This window comes from Balaenoptera acutorostrata, chromosome 4 (genome assembly GCF_949987535.1).
Source record: "Balaenoptera acutorostrata chromosome 4, mBalAcu1.1, whole genome shotgun sequence".
NCBI classification, from domain to species: domain Eukaryota; kingdom Metazoa; phylum Chordata; class Mammalia; order Artiodactyla; family Balaenopteridae; genus Balaenoptera; species Balaenoptera acutorostrata.
The window spans coordinates 145,887,079-145,906,008 of record NC_080067.1 but is presented as its reverse complement, the minus strand read 5'-3'; the positions used below and the strand labels follow the sequence as shown (position 1 = coordinate 145,906,008).

Below are 18,930 nucleotides of genomic sequence, written 5' to 3'. Positions count from 1 at the left end.
CTACTTCTGTCTCTCACTTTCTGCCCTGCAAACCAGTTCATCTGTACCATTTTTCTAGGTCCCATATATATGTGTTAATATACGATATTTGTTTTTCTCTTTCTGACTTACTTCACTCTGTATGACAGTGTCTAGATTCGTCCTCGTCTCTACAAATGACCCAATTTCGTTCCTTTTTATGGCTGAGTAATATTCCATTGTATATATGTACCACAACTTCTTTATTCATTTGTCTGTCGATGGACATTTAGGTTGCTTCCATGACCTGGCTATTGTAAGTAGTGCTGCAGTGAACATTGGGGTGCATGTGTCTTTTTGAATTATGGTTTTCTCAGGGTATATGCCCAGTAGTGGGATTGCTAGGTCATATGGTAATTCTATTTTTAGTTTTTTAAGGAACCTCCATACTGTTCTCCATAGTGGCTGTATCAATTTACATTCCCACCAACAGTGCAAGAGGATTCCCTTTTCTCCACACCCTCTCCAGCATTTGTTGTTTGTAGATTTTCTGATGATGCCCATTCTTACTGGTGTGAGGTGATACCTCATTGTAGCTTTGATTTGCATTTCTCTAATAATTAGTGATGTTGAGCAGCTTTTCATGTGCTTCTTGGCCATCTGTATGTCCTCTTTGGAGAAATGTCTATTTAGATCTTCTGCCCATTTTTTAATTGGGTTGTTTGTTTTTTTAATATTGAGCTGCATGAGCTGTTTATATATTTTGGAGATTAATCCTGTTGATTAATTAATGTCTGTTGATTCGTTTGCAAATATTTTCTCCCATTCTGAGGGTTGTCTTTTCGTCTTGTTTGTAGTTTCCTTTGCTGTGCAAAAGCTTTGAAGTTTCATTAGGTCCCATTTGTTTATTTTTGGTTTTATTTGCATTACTCTAGGAGGTGGATCAAAAAAGATCTTGCTGTGATTTATGTCAGAGAGTGTTCTTCCTGTGTTTTCCTCTAAGACTTTTATAGTGTCCGGTCTTAAATTTAGGTCTTGAATCCATTTTGAGTTTATTTTTGTGTATGGTGTTAGGGAGTGTTCTAATTTCATTCTTTTACATGTAGCTGTCCAGTTTTCCCATCACCACTTATTGAAGAGACTGTCTTTTCTCCATTGTATATCATTGCCTCCTTTGTCATAGATTAGTTGACCTTAGGTGCGTGGCTTTCTATCCTGTTCCATTGACCTATATTTCTGTTTTTGTGCCAGTACCATACTGTCTTGACTACTGTAGCTTTGTAGTATAGTCTGAAGTCAGGGAGTCTGATTCCTCCAGCCCCATTTTTTTTCCCTCAAGACTGCTTTGGCTCTTTGGGGTCTTTTGTGTCTCCATACAAATTTTAAGATTTTTTGTTCTAGTTCTGTAAAAAATGCTATTAGTAATTTGATAGGGATTGCATTGAATCTGTAGATTGCTTTGGGTAGTATAGTCATTTTCACAATATTGATTCTTCCAATCCAAGGACATGGTATATCTCTCCATCTGTTGGTATCATCTTTAATTTCTTTCAACAGTGTCTTATAGTTTTCTTCATATAGGTCTTTTGTCTCCCTAGGTAGGTTTATTCCTAAGTATTTTATTCTTTTTGTTGCAGTGGTAAATGGGAGTGTTTCCTTAATTTCTCTTTCAGATTTTACATCATTAGTGTATAGGCATGCAAGAGATTTCTGTGCATTAATTTTGTATCCTGCAACTTTACCAAATTCATTGATTAGCTCTAGTAGTTTTCTGGTGGCACCTTTAGGATTTTCTGTATATAGTATCATGTTGTCTGCAAACAGTGACAGTTTTACTTCTTTTCCAGTATGTATTCCTTTTATTTCTATTTCTTCTCTGATTGTCTTGGCTAGGACTTCCAAAACTATGTTGAATAATAGTGGTGAGAATGGACATTCTTGTCTTGTTCCTGATCTTAGAGGAAATGCTTTCAGTTTTTCACCATTGAGAATGATGTTTGCTGTGGGTTTGTCGTATATGGCCTTTATTACGTTGAGGTAGGTTCCCTTTATGCCCACTTTTTGGAGAGTTTTATCATAAATGGGTGTTGAATTTTGTCCAAAGCTTTTTCTGTATCTATTGAGATGATCATATGGGTTTTCTCCTTAAATTTGTTAATATGATTTTTTTTTCTTCAATTTGTTAATTAGTCAGGTTATCTAGACCCTACTACCACTTTCTGTAACTGCTACCCAGGGCTTGAAGGGGCCTATGCTCACAGCAGTATTTGGTGACAATGATAGTAATACAGTGATTCTAGGATAGTTGCTGATAAACTTTCTGAGACTGAATATGCCTACAAAAAACAAGATGGTAGAGAGATGGGCTCTTTGACCATTGAAGGGACTTTGTTTCTGGCTTCACTCCTGAGGACCTTGTGTAACTGTGGCTTACTCATTGAAGTTGCTGTTAGAAACTGTTACTAACGTTCATATCTAGGACTTGAAAATATTAAAGGAAAATTAGCTATTATATTGATTTTTGTCAATATGATATTAATTTTTAAAAATTCAGGACCATTTTTTCATTTTTTTTTGTTGTCTGTATTGGGACTAGAACCATATTATTTTTCAGATACACCGTATTTTGTACAAAAATAGGATAATCCTCCCCCCGAGATCTTTGATTATGTTATGTTATCTTTGATTTGGTTTTGTTAGAATCCTCAGAAAAGCAGAGAATCTGTAATTCTCTTTATGGGAATGAATAGCTGCCGGATGGAGTCCATGTTCCTATAGTATCTGGACTTTGTCTGTATCTACTTGCCTATGTTGAATTCTTCTTTTAAGTTAATGATCAGTTTTATTGCTTCTTCAGTACTGGCAATCTTTTATTGCATGTTTGTAAAGTCCTCCTTCCATATCATGTAGGAGATGAAATATCTAGCAGTGAGAAGCAATCTGTTTAAAATTTTCTATCCATACCTTTTCTATCTGGAGAATTTCTTTTTATCCATATCTTTTATAGTTGATTTTCAAAAACAAGTCTCCATTCTCAGATAGAGTTGGTTGTGTAACCTCAAAACTTAAAGTCAGTTATATAATTAAAAGTTGTCTATCCACCTGAATAGTGGAAATCTCAAAGAAAACTATTAGAATGATTTTCCACCTTACAGAAGTCATGTTGCCATTGTCCAAAGTCATTTTCTCTTAAATATTTAATCCTTTCAGTTATGTTGTTTAGGTCAGTCAGTACAGTTACTTTAGTTGGGTTTTTGTTTTCAGATTTGCATTACTAACAAGTTCTTAGATCTGTGATTTTCCTTATCCTGTTGGAATTAACTTCCAGTTCCTCCAGTCTTCCTCTCTACTCTTATGATGAGCTAATTATTTACATCAGTTTTTGGACTTTTACGTACTGACACTTTTGAAGCACAGAGTGCTAATTAATATTAAATACTTTTTTGAGGTCTATCTGAGCTTTGATATATCTTTTGAGTTTTGTCTTGGAATATCTGTCATGGTGGGAAACAAGTCAGGTTGGAAAGTTGAAGATGTCACCAGGGCTTATGAACAAAAACTTTATATTGAATCCAGTTTTATTTTACATTTGAATTCATGATTCAGAACCAAAAGTAAGATCTAGAACTCGGTTTCAAATTTTCTTTGTAGCAGTGTTTCTCAGGGAGTTTGAAAATGTGTGGGGCATTCATTGTTGGTGTCAGAATGGCATGGGGAATATTGTTGGCATTAATGGAAGGGAGCCAGAGATACTGTGTGTCCTGAATGTGGGGACAGTCCTATGCAGTGATGTTCTGTCAGCACTTCCTCAGTGCTGGTAGCATCACAGTTGAGAAACCCTAGAGATGAAGCATTAAAGTTTATGCCAGATACATTCATATCAGGTAACATTAGGCGTATTCATGAGTTAAACTTACACGGTATCCTTTGTATTCGCTTTTTTTTTTGATGGTAGATTCTTGAGTCTTTTTATTTATTTGTTTGTTTTGGTTGCGCTGGGCCTTAGTTGTGGCAGGTGGGCTCCTTAGTTGTGGCTTGCGGGCTTCTTAGTTGCGGCTTGCTGACTTCTTAGTTGAGGCTCACTGGCTCCTTAGTTGCAGCACGCGGGCTCCTTAGTTGTGGCATGCAAACTCTTAGTTGCGGCATGCATGTGGGATCTAGTTCCCTGAACCAGGGATCAAACCCAGGCCCCCTGCATTGGGAGCACATGATCTTAACCACTGTGCCACCAGGGAAGTTCCAATCCTTTGTGTTCTTTTTTTTTTTTTTTAAATTTATTTATTTTTGGCTGTGTTGGGTCTTCGTTGCTGTGTGCAGGCTTTCTCTAGTTGTGGCAAGCGGGGGCTACTCTTCGTTGCAGTGCACGGGCTCTAGGCACGCGGGCTTCAGTAGTTGTGGCTCGTGGGCTCTAGAGCACAGGCTCAGTAGTTGTGGTGCACGGGCTTAGTTGCTCCGTGGCATATGGGATCCTCCTGGACCAGGGCTCCAACCCATGTCTCCTGCACTGGCAGGCAGATTCTTAACCACTGTGCTACCAGGGAAGTCCCTTTTGTATTCTTGTTTTGTTTTTTTTTTTGAGGTATAATTGACATAATAAACTGAACGTAAAGTGTTCAAGTTGATAAATTTAGATGTGTTACGTGTACCGTGACCCAACGCCTCAGTGAAGATAGTGAACATACTATTACACCCAAAAGTTTCCTCTTCTTTATAATTCTTCCTGCTTACCTACCAGCCCCCAGTTACCTGTGATCTGCTTTCTGTAACTATATATTAATTTGCATTTTCTGGAGTTTTATATAAATGAAATCATATAGCATGTGCTCTTTTTTCTGGCTTCTTTCAGCATAATTATTTTGAGATTCATCCACGTTGTTGTGTGTTATTAAATTTTTTTATTGCTGAATAGTATTCCATTGTACAGACATACAGTAATGTGTGTAGGTATTCACCTGTTAATGGACATTTGGATTGTGTTCACTTTGGGGCTCTTAAAAAGAAAGCTGTTCAACAACATTCACATACAAACCTTTATGTGGATGTGTGCTTTCACTTTTCTTGGGTAAACAGCTAGGAGTATTATAGCTAGATAATATGGTAATGTATGTGTTAATATTAAAAACGCTACCCCATTGTTTTCCACAGTGATTGTTCTGTTTTACATTTCCACCAGCAGTTTCTGTACATTCTTGCTGATCTTGGTCTGGTCAGTCTTTAATTTTAGTTATTCTAGTAGGTGTGTAGTGATATCTTATTATGATTTTAATTTGTGTTTCATCAGTTACTGGTGATGTTGAGCATCTTTTCATGTGTCTGGTTGCCATCTGTATGTCTTCTTTGGTGAAGTGTCTAGTCAAATCATTCTTAAAAATTAGGTTTTTTAAAATACTGAGTGTTGATAGTTCTTTATATATTCTGGATACAAGTCCTTTATCAGATATATCCTTTGCCAATATTTTCTTTCAGTCTGTGGTTGTCTTTTCATTCCCTTAACAGTACCTCTTGAAAAAACAAGCTGTTAGTTTTGCTGAAGTCCATTTTATCGATTTGTTCTTCTGTGGATTATGCTTTTGGTGTCATTTTAGAAATCTTTGCTTAACATCAGGTCATAAAGAGTTTCTCCAATGTTTTCTTTTATAAATTTTATGGTTTTAGATGATACATTTAGATCTATGATCTGTCTTGAGATAATTTTTATTTATTGTGTAATGTATAGACTAAAGTTAATATTATAATTATTTTTTGGCAAATGGGTATTCACTTGTTCTGGCACCATTTGTTGAAAAGATTATCTTTTTTTTTTACCTTTGCCAAAAATCAGTTGTTCTTATATAACAAGTCCTGAAATCAGGTATTGTTAGCCCTCAACTTTGTTCTTTTTCAAAGCTGCTTTGACTTTTCTAAGCCATTTGCGTATACATTTTAGAATAAAATTGTCAATTTCTACACAAAAAGCCTACTGGGATTTTGATTGGGATGGCTTTGAATCTGTAGATTAATTTACTGCTTATTTCATTCTTTAATTTCTCTCAGAAATGTTTTGTAGTTTTCCTTACGTACATGTTTTTCACATGTTTTGTCAGACTTATCCCTAAGTATTTAATATTTTTTGAAACTCTTGTAAAAAATGTTGTTTTTGAAACTTGCTCTCCAATCAGGTCTTGTCCAATAAGCATGTGGCTCCTGATCATCTGTTGCAAATCTGCCAGCGCATCGGTCCCATGTTGGATAAAGAAATTCCACCCAGTATTTCAAGAGTCACTTCTTTACTTGGTGCAGGAAGGCAGTCTTTGCTACGTACAGCAAAAGGTACCTTAATTTGAAGAAGTGTTCTGCTTTGTATTACTAGCTTAATAATTATTATAATTGTGAAGTAATGTAAGCATTGTGGAAGAAAGGTGATATGTAACTAAAAACCATGCTGTGGACTATAAAATTCTCTGCATTTAGCATAGATGTTGAATTTTATTACATCAGTGTTTAATGGGTCCTTCTGCATTTAAAAAAATGATAAAGGTACAGATGTTAAGCTTAAAAGCTTGAATTTATTCTGAGATGTGTTTGAGGTTTTATCAATGTGAGTTCTTATTTTTCCATTTTGTAGCTCACTTATAACTTCATTGAATGTAATTGTATGTGTCTAATAAACTCTTTAAATGCTAGAAGTATTTCATTTGATATTTAGATTCTGCAAGCCCTTTTATAAGGGGAAGTGATTTTCTAAATTTGGTAGCAGTTTGAAAATGAGCACCAAAAATGTACAAATGCATGGTTCTTTTTCACCAGTTTAATTTTTTTGCGAAATTATGTGGTAGCAAAATGTTTGGAATTGCTGTTCTTTTTCTGTTAGCTTGGTATAAATTACTTAGACTCAGTATATGTATGTGATATGATCTATGTATACAACGTGGCTTAACTGCTAATGGGCAAGAATGTTGGCTCTTCTGATCCTGAGTATACGTCAAGTTCATCCCTCATGATTATTTTTAAGATCTGTTGCTGATGTGATGCTGCCTCTTAGATGCTCCACCAGTGTAAATTTTGACTGAGAAAGAACAACCCTTCCTTTTGGTTCCATGCCAGACTGGTTTGTCAGCTTTAGTTGTTTCTCAGTGCTCTATGGTCATGCCACACTGTGGCTTGAATCAGGAAACTGTTCATATTCTTCCTTTTTCTGTGTCCCTATTCACCTTGTAATTATTCTGTTTTAGGTTGTTATATAGTAGTTGCCTGGGTAGCCTGTTTTCCTGTTTTCTTTACTTGTGTCAAGCTCAATGTCGTTTTGTGATGAGCACTGCTTTAGAACTGGCAGACCTTAGAAGAAACTTCAGCAAGCTCTCCTAGGGTAGGGACCATATTTCTCTGTTTTGTACTAGTGACACAAGAGGATGCCTTGTAACTGCTCTTTGATAATGATAGTGGTAATGAATTCATTCATGTAACACATGATATGCCTGTTAGTTTGGGGCACCCGAGGCTCAGTAGAGGGTTTATATAATGCCTTTCTTACCTTCCTCTTTCAGTTGTGAAGAAGCAGATTTCTAGCACAGCATAATCTGTGTTCTGCTGCTATCTCCTATACAGGGGGTAGACAGTTTTTCTTAGTACATTTGCTAAGAGGGATAGGACTTGAGAATTAGTGTTCAGACTCAAAGATCCTACATATGCTCTTGTGTAAAGGGTTATCTATGATCCTAAAACAAGAGGAAAGCCATTTAATTTTGTCAGTACTTTCTAAGGTGATTAAAATCATGGTAATATTGGCCATCATTATTTTTAAAACTCAGTAACATTTCAATAAGTTAATTAAGTCAGGATTTTCATATAAACCAAAAAAATTAAAATTTTCCTTACAAAAATTTCCGGTTTTGGAAAGTTGGATCAGTTGTGATTAAGACCTTTATCATTAATAATTGTACGGTATAATTCTGCAATGAAAAATAAAAACCTGTTTGGCACTGAGTGGGACTGGGAGTCAAAAGATCTGGTTTTATGGTCCATCTTGACTAATCATTTGCAGTGGATCTCTTTAAAGGTCCTGGAACCTTTGAGCCTCAGTTACCTCACTTGTAAATTGGCAATGATACCTACCTCACAGGGTTGTTGTGAGGATTCAATGAGATAATGTATGTGGAAAGCACTTTGTAACTTGTAAAGTGCTACACAAATGTTAGTTGTTGTTGTTGTATCTGAGATGTCTTAAATTTTTTTTTTCCTTCAGAAATAGTCTAATAAACCTCTAGGGCTTTTCTGTTAAAGTATATTAGTTGGTAAACCTTTGAATAAACAGTTTATTACCATATACGTAAGTATTCTATAAAATCTTTCTTGGGGTTAACTTTCAAGATTTTATGTGTATCTAAAATTCATTTTAAAGACTGCAGGCACACAGTTTGGAAGGGCTCTGCCTTTGCTGCTCTTCATAGAGGAAGACCTCCTGAAATGCCGGTGAATTATGGTTCCCCACCAAATCTTGGTAAGTGAGGTTGACTTTTCAGAGACCCAAAACCATTTTTTAATTTCTTGACCAACTTTGTAACTGCTATATTAAAACTTAAAAGGTAGTACTGGTAATGTTGTTTCAAATTCCTAAAATTATTACTAAAAGTAATAAAAGTCAATGAAAACAATCTTATTTTAATAAGAAGTCTGTACTAGTGCTTATAGTAGAAGAGAACTGGGAAGAAACTTCGTCTTTAGGATTTCTCGAACATTGATTTCTGTGACCCTCTAGAAATTATTTTGGAGGTTTTCTTAGCTTTTTACATATTGGCTCCCCCTTAACCACTTTCATTGTTTTTATTTCCTAGTGGAGATACATCGAGGAAAACAACTCACAGGGTGTTCCACTTTTAGCACAGCATTTCCAGGAACTATGTATCAGCATATAAAAATGCACAGAAGGATTCTCGGACATCTATCTGCTGTTTACTGTGTAGCATTTGATAGGACAGGACATAGAATCTTTACAGTGAGTTAACATTTTAAACTCAATTTGGTATCATCTGGAGCACTTTAGTGTGCCTCAGAATTATCTAGAAAATCTTATAAAACATGTAGATTCTATCTTTCCTCTTTGTCAGGAATTTTGACTCAGTAGGTCTGGTGTGGGGCCCATGAATTTACATTTTTATTCAATATTGCAAGTGATTCAGATGCAGATAATCAGGCCTTGTGTGTTTTTTGTGATACTCTGATTTAGAGCAGTGGTTCTTGAGCATGGTCATCAAGGATGCTTAAAAATATGCATTCCTAATACTTCCCCTCCAGCCCATTCTAGACCTACTGAATTAGGTTATAGTATGTATTAACCAGAAACAATCCAAAAAAACCCCCTCTACATTAATCAAAAAGACCCCCTTACCCCCAAAATCCAAATCTCTACAGGTGATTCATATTCACATTGATTAATCATGATCTAGGGAAATTGATTAACACTGAAAGATTATTTTATAATTGTTGTAAAACTATATGTAAATATTTGGAATTTAATTTACCGTTTTAATGTTTTAAGGGAAAATTAGGGTGGGTAAGAGGTTTAAATTTCATTTTTCAGTTGTTGAGACTCAGAGTAGATACTCAAATATTTGCTGAGTGGATGGATGCTTGCTGGTACTATAAATTTGAGACTCTGTTGCTTAGTTATTTAAAATGCGTGTTCTAGTCCCATTATTTTTTGTTTTTGGAATTGCCACTTCCTCAACTTGTGAAACATAGATCAGTCTTAACTAATACTTATCAAATTATTCAGCTTGATGTGAGCTAAACGAACATTTAACCATTGTTAATTGAAATGGGTGAGCCATGAACTTTTAGTTGGACTTATTACATGGCAGAGAATTTGGGGAAAATAGTATTTATAATAGGTCTAAGCCATAGAAATGAAAACTTCACGGTATCTTTGTTATTTGATTTGAAAAAAAACTATTATAAGTGTTCTCGGCTGTCAGAAAAAACTATTGTAAGTGTTCTTGGCTGTAAGATTCATAATTTGCAGAATATTCTACAGTTGGAAAGAGAGGAGGAGTTATAGACACTTAATTTGAGTGACATGTTAATGGTATTTTTTTAAATGATGAAAAAGACTTGCTGTATTAACATTTTATTTTTGGGTGTATTTTTTCTCAGGGTTCGGACGATTGTTTGGTGAAGATTTGGTCAACACACAATGGCCGCCTATTATCCACATTAAGAGGTCATTCTGCAGAAATTTCAGATATGGCAGTAAACTATGAGAATACAATGATTGCTGCAGGGAGCTGTGATAAAATAATTAGAGTGTGGTGCTTGAGAACTTGTGCTCCAGTTGCTGTGCTCCAAGGACACACGGGGTCAATTACATCTTTACAGGTAAACCAGCTTTAGTGTGCACATTTGTGTATTATCTCCTTTTCCTTTAAAACTCTTTTTCTTTGGAGATGAGAAATAGTAAGATGCTTAGTAGTTATATGCTCTATTTTAAATTTAGTAATAAAGAGAAATATAATTAATCATAGTTCCATGAATCTTAGAAGGGTGATGTAACAAATATATAATGCAGTTAAGAGCTTTATATGAAGGCTTGATGGATGACTTATTGTTTCCTTAAGGTTTATAGTTGAACTGAATGAGTGTCATTACACACTCATGGTGTTAAAGGAGAAAAATCATCAATTTAAGACTTGTGGATTTTGATAAGTGGATTAAATTTGCTGAAATATATTCATTTTTTTCCTTCATTGGGGATGTTAATTTTGAACCACATACACAGTAGACAGAATAGTATGATGAACCCCTGTGTGCCCATCACCTCAGGCCAATTCTTCTTCAGCCATTTCACCTTGTACCCAAAGCAAATCCTAGATTTCATATCATTTCTTCTGTAAAAACTTCAGTATGTCTTCCTAAAAGACATACTGTGTTTTATTAAAAACATTATCATCACTCTTGTTTGTTGATGTTCAAATTTCCAGTTGTTTCATAAATAGCATTATTTTGTTTAGTTTGTTTGAATTAGGAATCAGACAAAGCCTGTACCTTACAATTGCTATAGATTAAAAGAATTTTAAAACAATTGCAGTCTTGTCCATGTTTTTTTTTTTTTTTTTTTTTTAAATGAGGATCTTGAATCAGATGCGTATGTTTTTTTTTTTTTTTTGATTGATTGATTGATTGATTGATTTTGGCTGTGTTGGGTCTTCGTTTCTGTGCGAGGGCTTTCTCCAGTTGTGGCAAGCGGGGGCCACTCTTCATCGCGATGCGCGGGCCTCTCACCGCCGCGGCCTCTCTCGCCGCGGAGCACAGGCTCCAGACGCGCAGGCTCAGCAGTTGTGGCTCACGGGCCCAGCCGCTCCGCGGCATGTGGGATCTTCCCAGGCCAGGGCTCGAACCCGTGTCCCCTGCATTAGCAGGCAGACTCTCAACCACTGCGCCACCAGGGAAGCCCCAATTTTTTTTTTATAACCACTTGCAGCTTCTTTGTTGAGGAAGTTGGGTTTATCTATAGAGTTCCCACAGTTTGGGTACCGTTTGCTTCCTTGTGGAGTAGATAACATGTTTCTTTGTGTTTCTTGTAAGTTGGTTGTTGGATCCAGAGCAGTAGTTTTATTTAATGTGCATGAGAATCACTTGGAGGCCTTGTTTAAAACACAGATTGTGGGGCTTTCCTGGTGGCACAGTGGTTAAGAATCCGCCTGCCAATGCAGGGGACACGGTTCGATCCCTGGTCTGGGAAGATCCCACATGCCGCGGAGCAACTAAGCCCGTGCGCCACAACTACTGAGCCTGCGCTCTGGAGCCCATGCTCTGCAATAAGAGAAGCCACGACAATGAGGAGCCTGCGCACGGCAATGAAGAGTAGCCCCCGATCACCGCAACTAGAGAAAGCCCGCACGCAGCAATGAAGGCCCAACGCAGCCAAAAATAAAAACAAATATAAATAAATAAATTTATATAAAAACAAAAAAGACAAAAAAACCCAAAAAAACACAGATTGCTAGGCCCCAGTGCCAGAAATTTTGTTTGATTCAGAATGTTGGAGGCGGGGCCTGAGAATTTGCCGTCATAACAAGTTCCCAAGTGCTGCTTCTGCTCCTCCTTTATTTATTATTATTATTTTTTAAATTTTATTTAATTATATCTTTTATTTTATTATTTATTTATTCATTTATTTAATTTTAGTTGCGTTGGGTCTTTGTTGTTGTGTGCAGGCTTTCTCTAGTTGCGGCGAGCGGGGTCTGCTCTTTGTTGTGGAGCACGGGCTCTAGGTGCACGGGCTTCAGTAGTTGTGGCACGCAGGCTCTGGAGTGCAGGCTCAGTAGTTGTGGCTCACGGGACCAGTTGCTCCGCGGCATGTGGGATCTTCCCGGGCCAGGGCTCGACCCGTGTCCCCTGCATTGGCAGGCGGATTCTCAACCACTGTGCCACCAGGGAAGTCCTGCTCCTCCTTTAGGGACTACACTTTCAGGATCATTGATTGAGAGGCTTGGTTACCTTGAGGTATGCTCTTCCAGGCATTGAATGTCTGGTGATCTCTGCAGTTGCCTTAGATCCATTAGTACTGAGAATGGTGCTACTCAGTCATTTTTTTTTTTTTTTTTGAAAATTACGTTTTGCTAGTAGATAATGATTTGTAAGGCCTTTTAAGGCATGTTGGTGCCTCTGATTTGAGTTTGAGTAAGACAAGCAGAGTGGTTTCATTTTCATATGTGAATTTACCCAGGGTATATGTTAAGTGGTCTATAAGTAGATTTGGTGTGAAGTTCTGTGATAAAAGTGACTTTTCTCAACTCTTGTGGTCAATATTCTTGAAGAATAAAGACTGCAGACTTATTTTTGAAGGATGACACTATAATTGGGGTTGTGTTTTACTTTGAGAATGTAAGCAAAATTTTTGATTTGCCTGTTTATATTTTGGCAAGGAGTATATTGTTCTCTAGAGGATTTCATAGGTTAAAAATTAATTCAAATCCTGGCTATGTTCCACAGGTTAAAAAATTTTTTTTTATTTTGTTATTTGATATGAACTTATAGGCAACATAACAGCAAATAAGAACATTTATAATACTTTTTGAGGGTGTCTGTCTTAAAACCATTAGGGAATTCTTCAGTGTGAAAGTGGAGCTCTGGTCTTCACTGAAAGCCCCATTCTTTTGGTAACGGGGGCCCACATGTGTTTACTACCTACTGAATATATCAAAAAACTCTACTCGGGTGGTGATAGGTTTTTATACATCAGAAGGCTTATCTGTGCTTGCTGGTGGTTACTCTGAAGTTCAAAGTCAAGCAGATGCATGATTTTAGTTATTAATCTTCTTCATGTTCTTTGCCTTGTTGTTACTGGCATGTATAAACCATTTTAAATTTTAGTAAAGGTTTTCTTTTTATTTATTAAAAAAAGATATGTAAGTAATATTGTTTGCAAAAAAATTAGACAGTAGTTAATAGCAAATAAAATTAAAAACTTCCATAATCTTACCATCTAGAAATAATCACTTTCATTATTTTAGCACACACCTTTGTCATGGGTAGAAGTATACAGTGTCATTTAACATAATTTACATTCTCAAAAATGTTAGTATTAGACTTAACTGGGTTAGAGGTAGAACCTTTTGTCTATCTAAGAGGATCAAGTGAACATTCTTCAGGAGTAAAAGACATACTGCAGAGCTGGCAACTAGAAAAGCTGGACAAAGGTGAAAAAAGTATGTGAAGTACTAATATAATGAGAAATTATGGGACGAAGAGACGGGAGATAAGGAAAGCCCATGGAGAGGAACTTGAGTTTGAAGGCATATGCCAGTTTCACAGGAGGTGGCTGAGAAGCTTAGCAGAAATTTTGACAGACTTGTAGGGTTGGGGAGGATATATCTTGGAAGTATGTATGCATAATAAATTCATAATAAATATGCAAATTTCATCAGCGAACTAGAAGTTAGTAAAAAGGAAATTCTAGAATTGAAACATATAACTGAATTTAATAATTCAATGGATGGTTTTAACACCAGATTAGATGCAACTGAAGAAATCAAAGAGAGAATTAATGAGCTGGAAATGAGGTCAGAAGAAAATAAATAGATGGAAGCACAGAGGGAAGAGTTTGGAATGTACTGAAAGAGATTAAGAAATAGACAGGAAATGCTGAAAAGATTCCACATGTGTATACATACATATATACCATATGTGTAATTGGAATTCCTGAAGAAGAGGAGAGAATGAAGCAAAAGCTCTGTTTGTAGTGATAATAGCTGCGAATTTTGCAAAATACGCTAAAGAAATAAAGCCACAGATTGAAGAAACACTAAGGATCCTGGGCAGAATAAATATACAGACAACTACAACTACTAAACATTACAGTACAAACTTTAAAACCGAAGACAAAGAGAAATCTTAAGTAACCAGAGGGGAAAATAAAAAAGGAATAAAACTGACGGCTAGCTTCTCAGTAGAAGCAGTGGAAGTTGATAGACAAAGGAGTACTCTTCTTGAAGTGTTAATAGGAAATGACTGCCAGTCATGAATTCTGAACCTACTGAAAATACCATTGAACTACAATAAACACATTTTCAGACAAATTGAGAGTTTCTTAGTGATGGAACAGCACTAAGGAGAATTCGAAATAGTATCCCTTAGGCAGAGAAGGAGTGTGATCCCAGGCTTGGAGTAAGAAAGAATGAAGAATTAAAAAAAAAAATGTGTGTGGGCAAATGGAAATAAACATTGACTTCATGCAACAAATGTAATGTCTTAGGGTTTTAAATTATGTATGGAATTAAACTAACAGTAATAATAGCTTGTATATAGGGAGGAGGTAACTTTAGTGTTTGTTAGATCTTTGCATTTCGTAATCTCTAAAATAATTAAAAGACTAGCAAGAGAATATATAACTACTAAGCTTAATAGAGGGGGAAATATGGAATAATAAAAAGGCAAGAAAGGAAAGAAAGAGAAGTGTGGGAAAAGTACTGAGATGATACTAGGATATCATTAAATGGCAGTGTAATCATAGATTACATGTAAATGCATTAAATGGTCCAGATAATAGAGAAAGATTTCAGACATAATTGAAAAACAAACCTCACCTTCAATATAAGGGTATAGGGAGTCTGGATGTAAAAAAAAGTAAAGGATGGAAACAATTATCCAAAAATTAACCATAAGAAGGCTGGTATAGCATACTAATATAATTAGATAAAAAGGCATTAAGGCAAATACCAATTTTAGAGATAGAGGGACAATTTATAATAATTAAATGTTTCATTAGGCAGGAAGAAGAGTTCTGAATTTGTATGTGTTCAGTAACAGCCTCAAAATACATTAAGCAAAAATAGAACATATGGGGAAAAATAGACCTCCATAATATTAATGGGCGATGAGCACATCTCTGTCTCTCTCAGTAGTTGGAAGAACAATGTGTCATTAAGAATATAGATTTGAACAATGTAAATAATAAGCTTGATCTGTATGACACATTAGAACACTGTGTATTATATTCGCATCATTTCTTTTCAGTCGTAAGTGGATTATTATCTAAATATTGTCCACATTCCAACCCTTAAACTAAGTTCTCAATAAATTTGAAAACACTGAAAATAATCAAGTATATTCTCCAAGAGTGCTATTAAGCTGGAAATTACTAGCAGCCAGAATTAATAGAATAATCCTCACTTTTATAAATTAAGCAATACACTTTTATGTAACCCATGCATCAAAGATGAAATCACAATAAAAATGTGAGAATATTTTGAACTGATTAATAATGAAAATATTATAATTATAACTTGTGGGATGTAGAGTTTGGTAGCCAGCCACCAAGATGGTGCCCAGTGATTCTTGTCTCCTCATACTCTTACCCATTGGTAGTCTCCTTGTTGAATAGGGTTGACCTGTGTAACCTATAGGATACTGGGAAAGTGATGTAGGGTGACTTCCATTGCTTGATAGTGAAAGGTTATAAGACAGTGGGAGTCACTATCTTATTCTCTTGACTTGAATGGAAACGTCTGTCTTATTCTCTTGACTCACTCGTCTTGAGGGATGCCCACTGTGTCATGTCGACAGGACACTCAGACAGCCCTATGGAAAGGTCTTCATGGTGAATAATTGGAGTCTCCTACCTTAGCCGTGTGAGTCGGCCTTTCTGGAAGCATATCCTCCATCCTCAGTTAAGCCTGGGCTGACATCTTGACTTCAACCTCAGGAGACCCTGAGCCAGAACCACCCTGCTAAGCTGTTCCTGAATTCTTGACCCTTAGAGACTGTGAAATAATGAATATTTATTGTTGTTTCCAGTAGCTAAGTTTTGGGATACTTTGTTATACAACAGTAGATAATACCCAGCTGAAGCGGTGCTGAAAGGGAAGTTTATAGCCCTCAACGCATAAATTAAAGAAAAGGCTGAAATTCAGTGATTAGATGTATTTCTCAGAAAGTTAGAAAAAGGACAAGAAACAATTAAGGATGGAAAAAATAAGCATAACAGTAAAGAGTATCAACAAAGCCAAAAGTTCTTTGAATGAAATACTAAAAATGGTGTAAGACTGAGATTAATCTAGGATCAAAATAGAAATATCATAAATAACTATTATCATATTTGAAAAAGGGAATCACTATAGAACCTTCAGACACTAAAAAGTATATTTTAAAAGTTTTATATGGAAAATTTGAAAAAGTGAAATAGGTAAATATCAGAAAAACACTAAGACTGGCACAGAAAGAAATAAAATCTGAATAGACCTGTAACTATAAAATGCATTGAACCTGTAGTTAAAATTCTTTCTCTACCTCTTAGTATTTCTGCCAGAAATGTTTAACCTGAATCACATGAGGAAGCAGTCAGACAAATCCAAATGAACAGTTTATGAAAGCAATCTATATCCTTCAAAAGCTTAGTTTCAAAAAGACAAAAGGTGGGAGAACTATTTTATAAGGAAAGTAAAAAATGTGACAAATATAAATATGTGATTTGGATCCTGTCTTGAAGAGAGGGAAAAAAAAAAAGAAAACCTATAATGGACATCTGAGAAATTGGGGGAAATTTCAATATTAATTGTGTATTAAACGTCTTGAGTCTTATAAATGTATTATGTAGGAGAATATCATTGTCCTTAGGAGATACATGCTGAGGATTTTAGGGTTGAAGTGTCATGATGTCTGCAACTTAGATTCAGATGGTTCAAGTCCATCCAGTAGCCAGGGGCAAGTGTGGCGAAATATTAACGATTGGTGAATCTCGGTGACTGGTATGTGAGTGTTCATTGTACTATTCTTGCAACTCTTATGCAGATTTGAAATATTGCTAAGTGACACTTGGGGAAAATGAACAAACACTGTACTATCACTGCAACTGTTCAACATTAGCAAGTACTACTAAGCAAGAAAAAACAAAAATGTATAAATATTGGAAAGAAAGAGAAAAAAATTCTCATTTTCTTTTTTTTGGCCGTGCTGTGTGGCATGCGGGATCTTAATTCCCTGACCAGGGATCTAACCCCTGCTCCCTGCAGTGGAAGCATGGAGTCCTAACCCCTGGACTGCCAGGGAATTCCCCCAAATTCTCATTTTTTTTCAAGCAGTTTGATTACCTACTTGAAAAAGCCAAGAGAATTAATGGAAAATGCCTTGACAGATTTCAGTTTAATCTTAAATAGTTGTGGGACCAGATAGTGATAATGGCTGCAGAGTATTGTGAATGTACCAAATGCCACTTAATTATACATTTTAATTTTATTTATTTATTTATTTATGGCTGTGTTGGGTCTTCGTTTCTGTGCGAGGGCTTTCTCTAGTTGCGGCAAGCGGGGGCCACTCCTCATTGCGGTGCGCGGGCCTCTCACTATCGCAGCCTCTCTTGTTGCGGAGCACAGGCTCCAGACGCGCAGGCTCAGTAGTTGTGGCTCACGGGCCTAGTCGCTCCGCGGCATGTGGGATCTTCCCAGATCAGGGCTCGAACTCGTGTCGCCTGCATTGGCAGGCAGGCTCTCAACCACTGCGCCACCAGGGAAGCCCCAATTATACATTTGAAAATGGTTAAAGTGGTGAATTTAACGTTGTGTGAATTTTACCCTCTCCTCCACTCCCCCATGCTAATAGCTCTGTCTAGAATGCACATGTGAGCACACAGGAAAGATTTGCATTTTAACAGTTAATAGGACAGCTTACTACCTTTAAATAATGCATTCTTTAATAGCAAAATAGAGGATCAACATACATTAAAGACTTCTTATTTTGCCACTGAATAAGTTGTAAAAGTAGAAGTTATTATGCTCTCAGGCACATGTTATATACTAGACAGTTACTCAGAATGTGTGATTTCAGGAAAACTATTCTGACTTTGGAAGTAGACATGTGAGATTGCAGTACAGAATCACAAAGCCAAAGGGGACTTTGAGAAATTGCAGTTCTTACTGTTTCCTTTATTTAGAGATGCATGTTACAGTCATCAATGAGTAGCTTTGAGGGTGGTTAATAAAACATGGCTATATGTCAGTGATACTGCATTTGAGGAAATGTTGTTACTTAGAAACAGTAAAAGGAAGGCTTCAAAAGTTAAAAATGCCTGTTGGGTACTAAAAAAAAAATCTCTTAAAACACAAACTTAAGAGGATTTCCCTGGTGAATTCTATTAAAACCTATTAGAACTGCTGAGAGCTTAGTAAAACATGGGACCCATGTCCTAAAACCAAAAGTTTCTTATAAACCATCAATAATCAGTTTGCAAACATAATGAAAAAAGTATATAATTCACAATAGCAACAAAATCTTCACGTAGGAATAAACTTACCAGGAGACGGGAAAGGTCTTAAAAATAATGACAGAACCTTGGGTGGTGGGGAGGGAATAGTCTAATTAAGTGAAAATGTCTACCATGCTCCTGAATCAGGAGATTTGATGTTGTAAAGATGTCACATCTCCAAATCATGGTATAAAGTCAGTGTATTTACATTTGAAATCCCAGTTGCTTTGTTTTAATGGAACTTGGCATGTTATCAAGTT

The 18,930-nt window shown here is 36.2% G+C and overlaps 1 protein-coding gene across 1 annotated transcript in view; it reads left to right on the top strand.

Moving 5' to 3' along the window:
* BRWD1 (bromodomain and WD repeat domain containing 1) overlaps nucleotides 1-18,930 on the top strand; it is a 124,031-nt gene that overhangs the window by 21,292 nt on the left and 83,809 nt on the right. Inside the window, exons 5-8 of the mRNA XM_057545950.1 lie at nucleotides 6,117-6,267; nucleotides 8,336-8,434; nucleotides 8,769-8,929; nucleotides 10,087-10,308. Of these exons, the coding sequence (XP_057401933.1) occupies nucleotides 6,117-6,267; nucleotides 8,336-8,434; nucleotides 8,769-8,929; nucleotides 10,087-10,308 (633 nt within the window). The remainder of the gene's footprint in view (nucleotides 1-6,116; nucleotides 6,268-8,335; nucleotides 8,435-8,768; nucleotides 8,930-10,086; nucleotides 10,309-18,930) is intronic.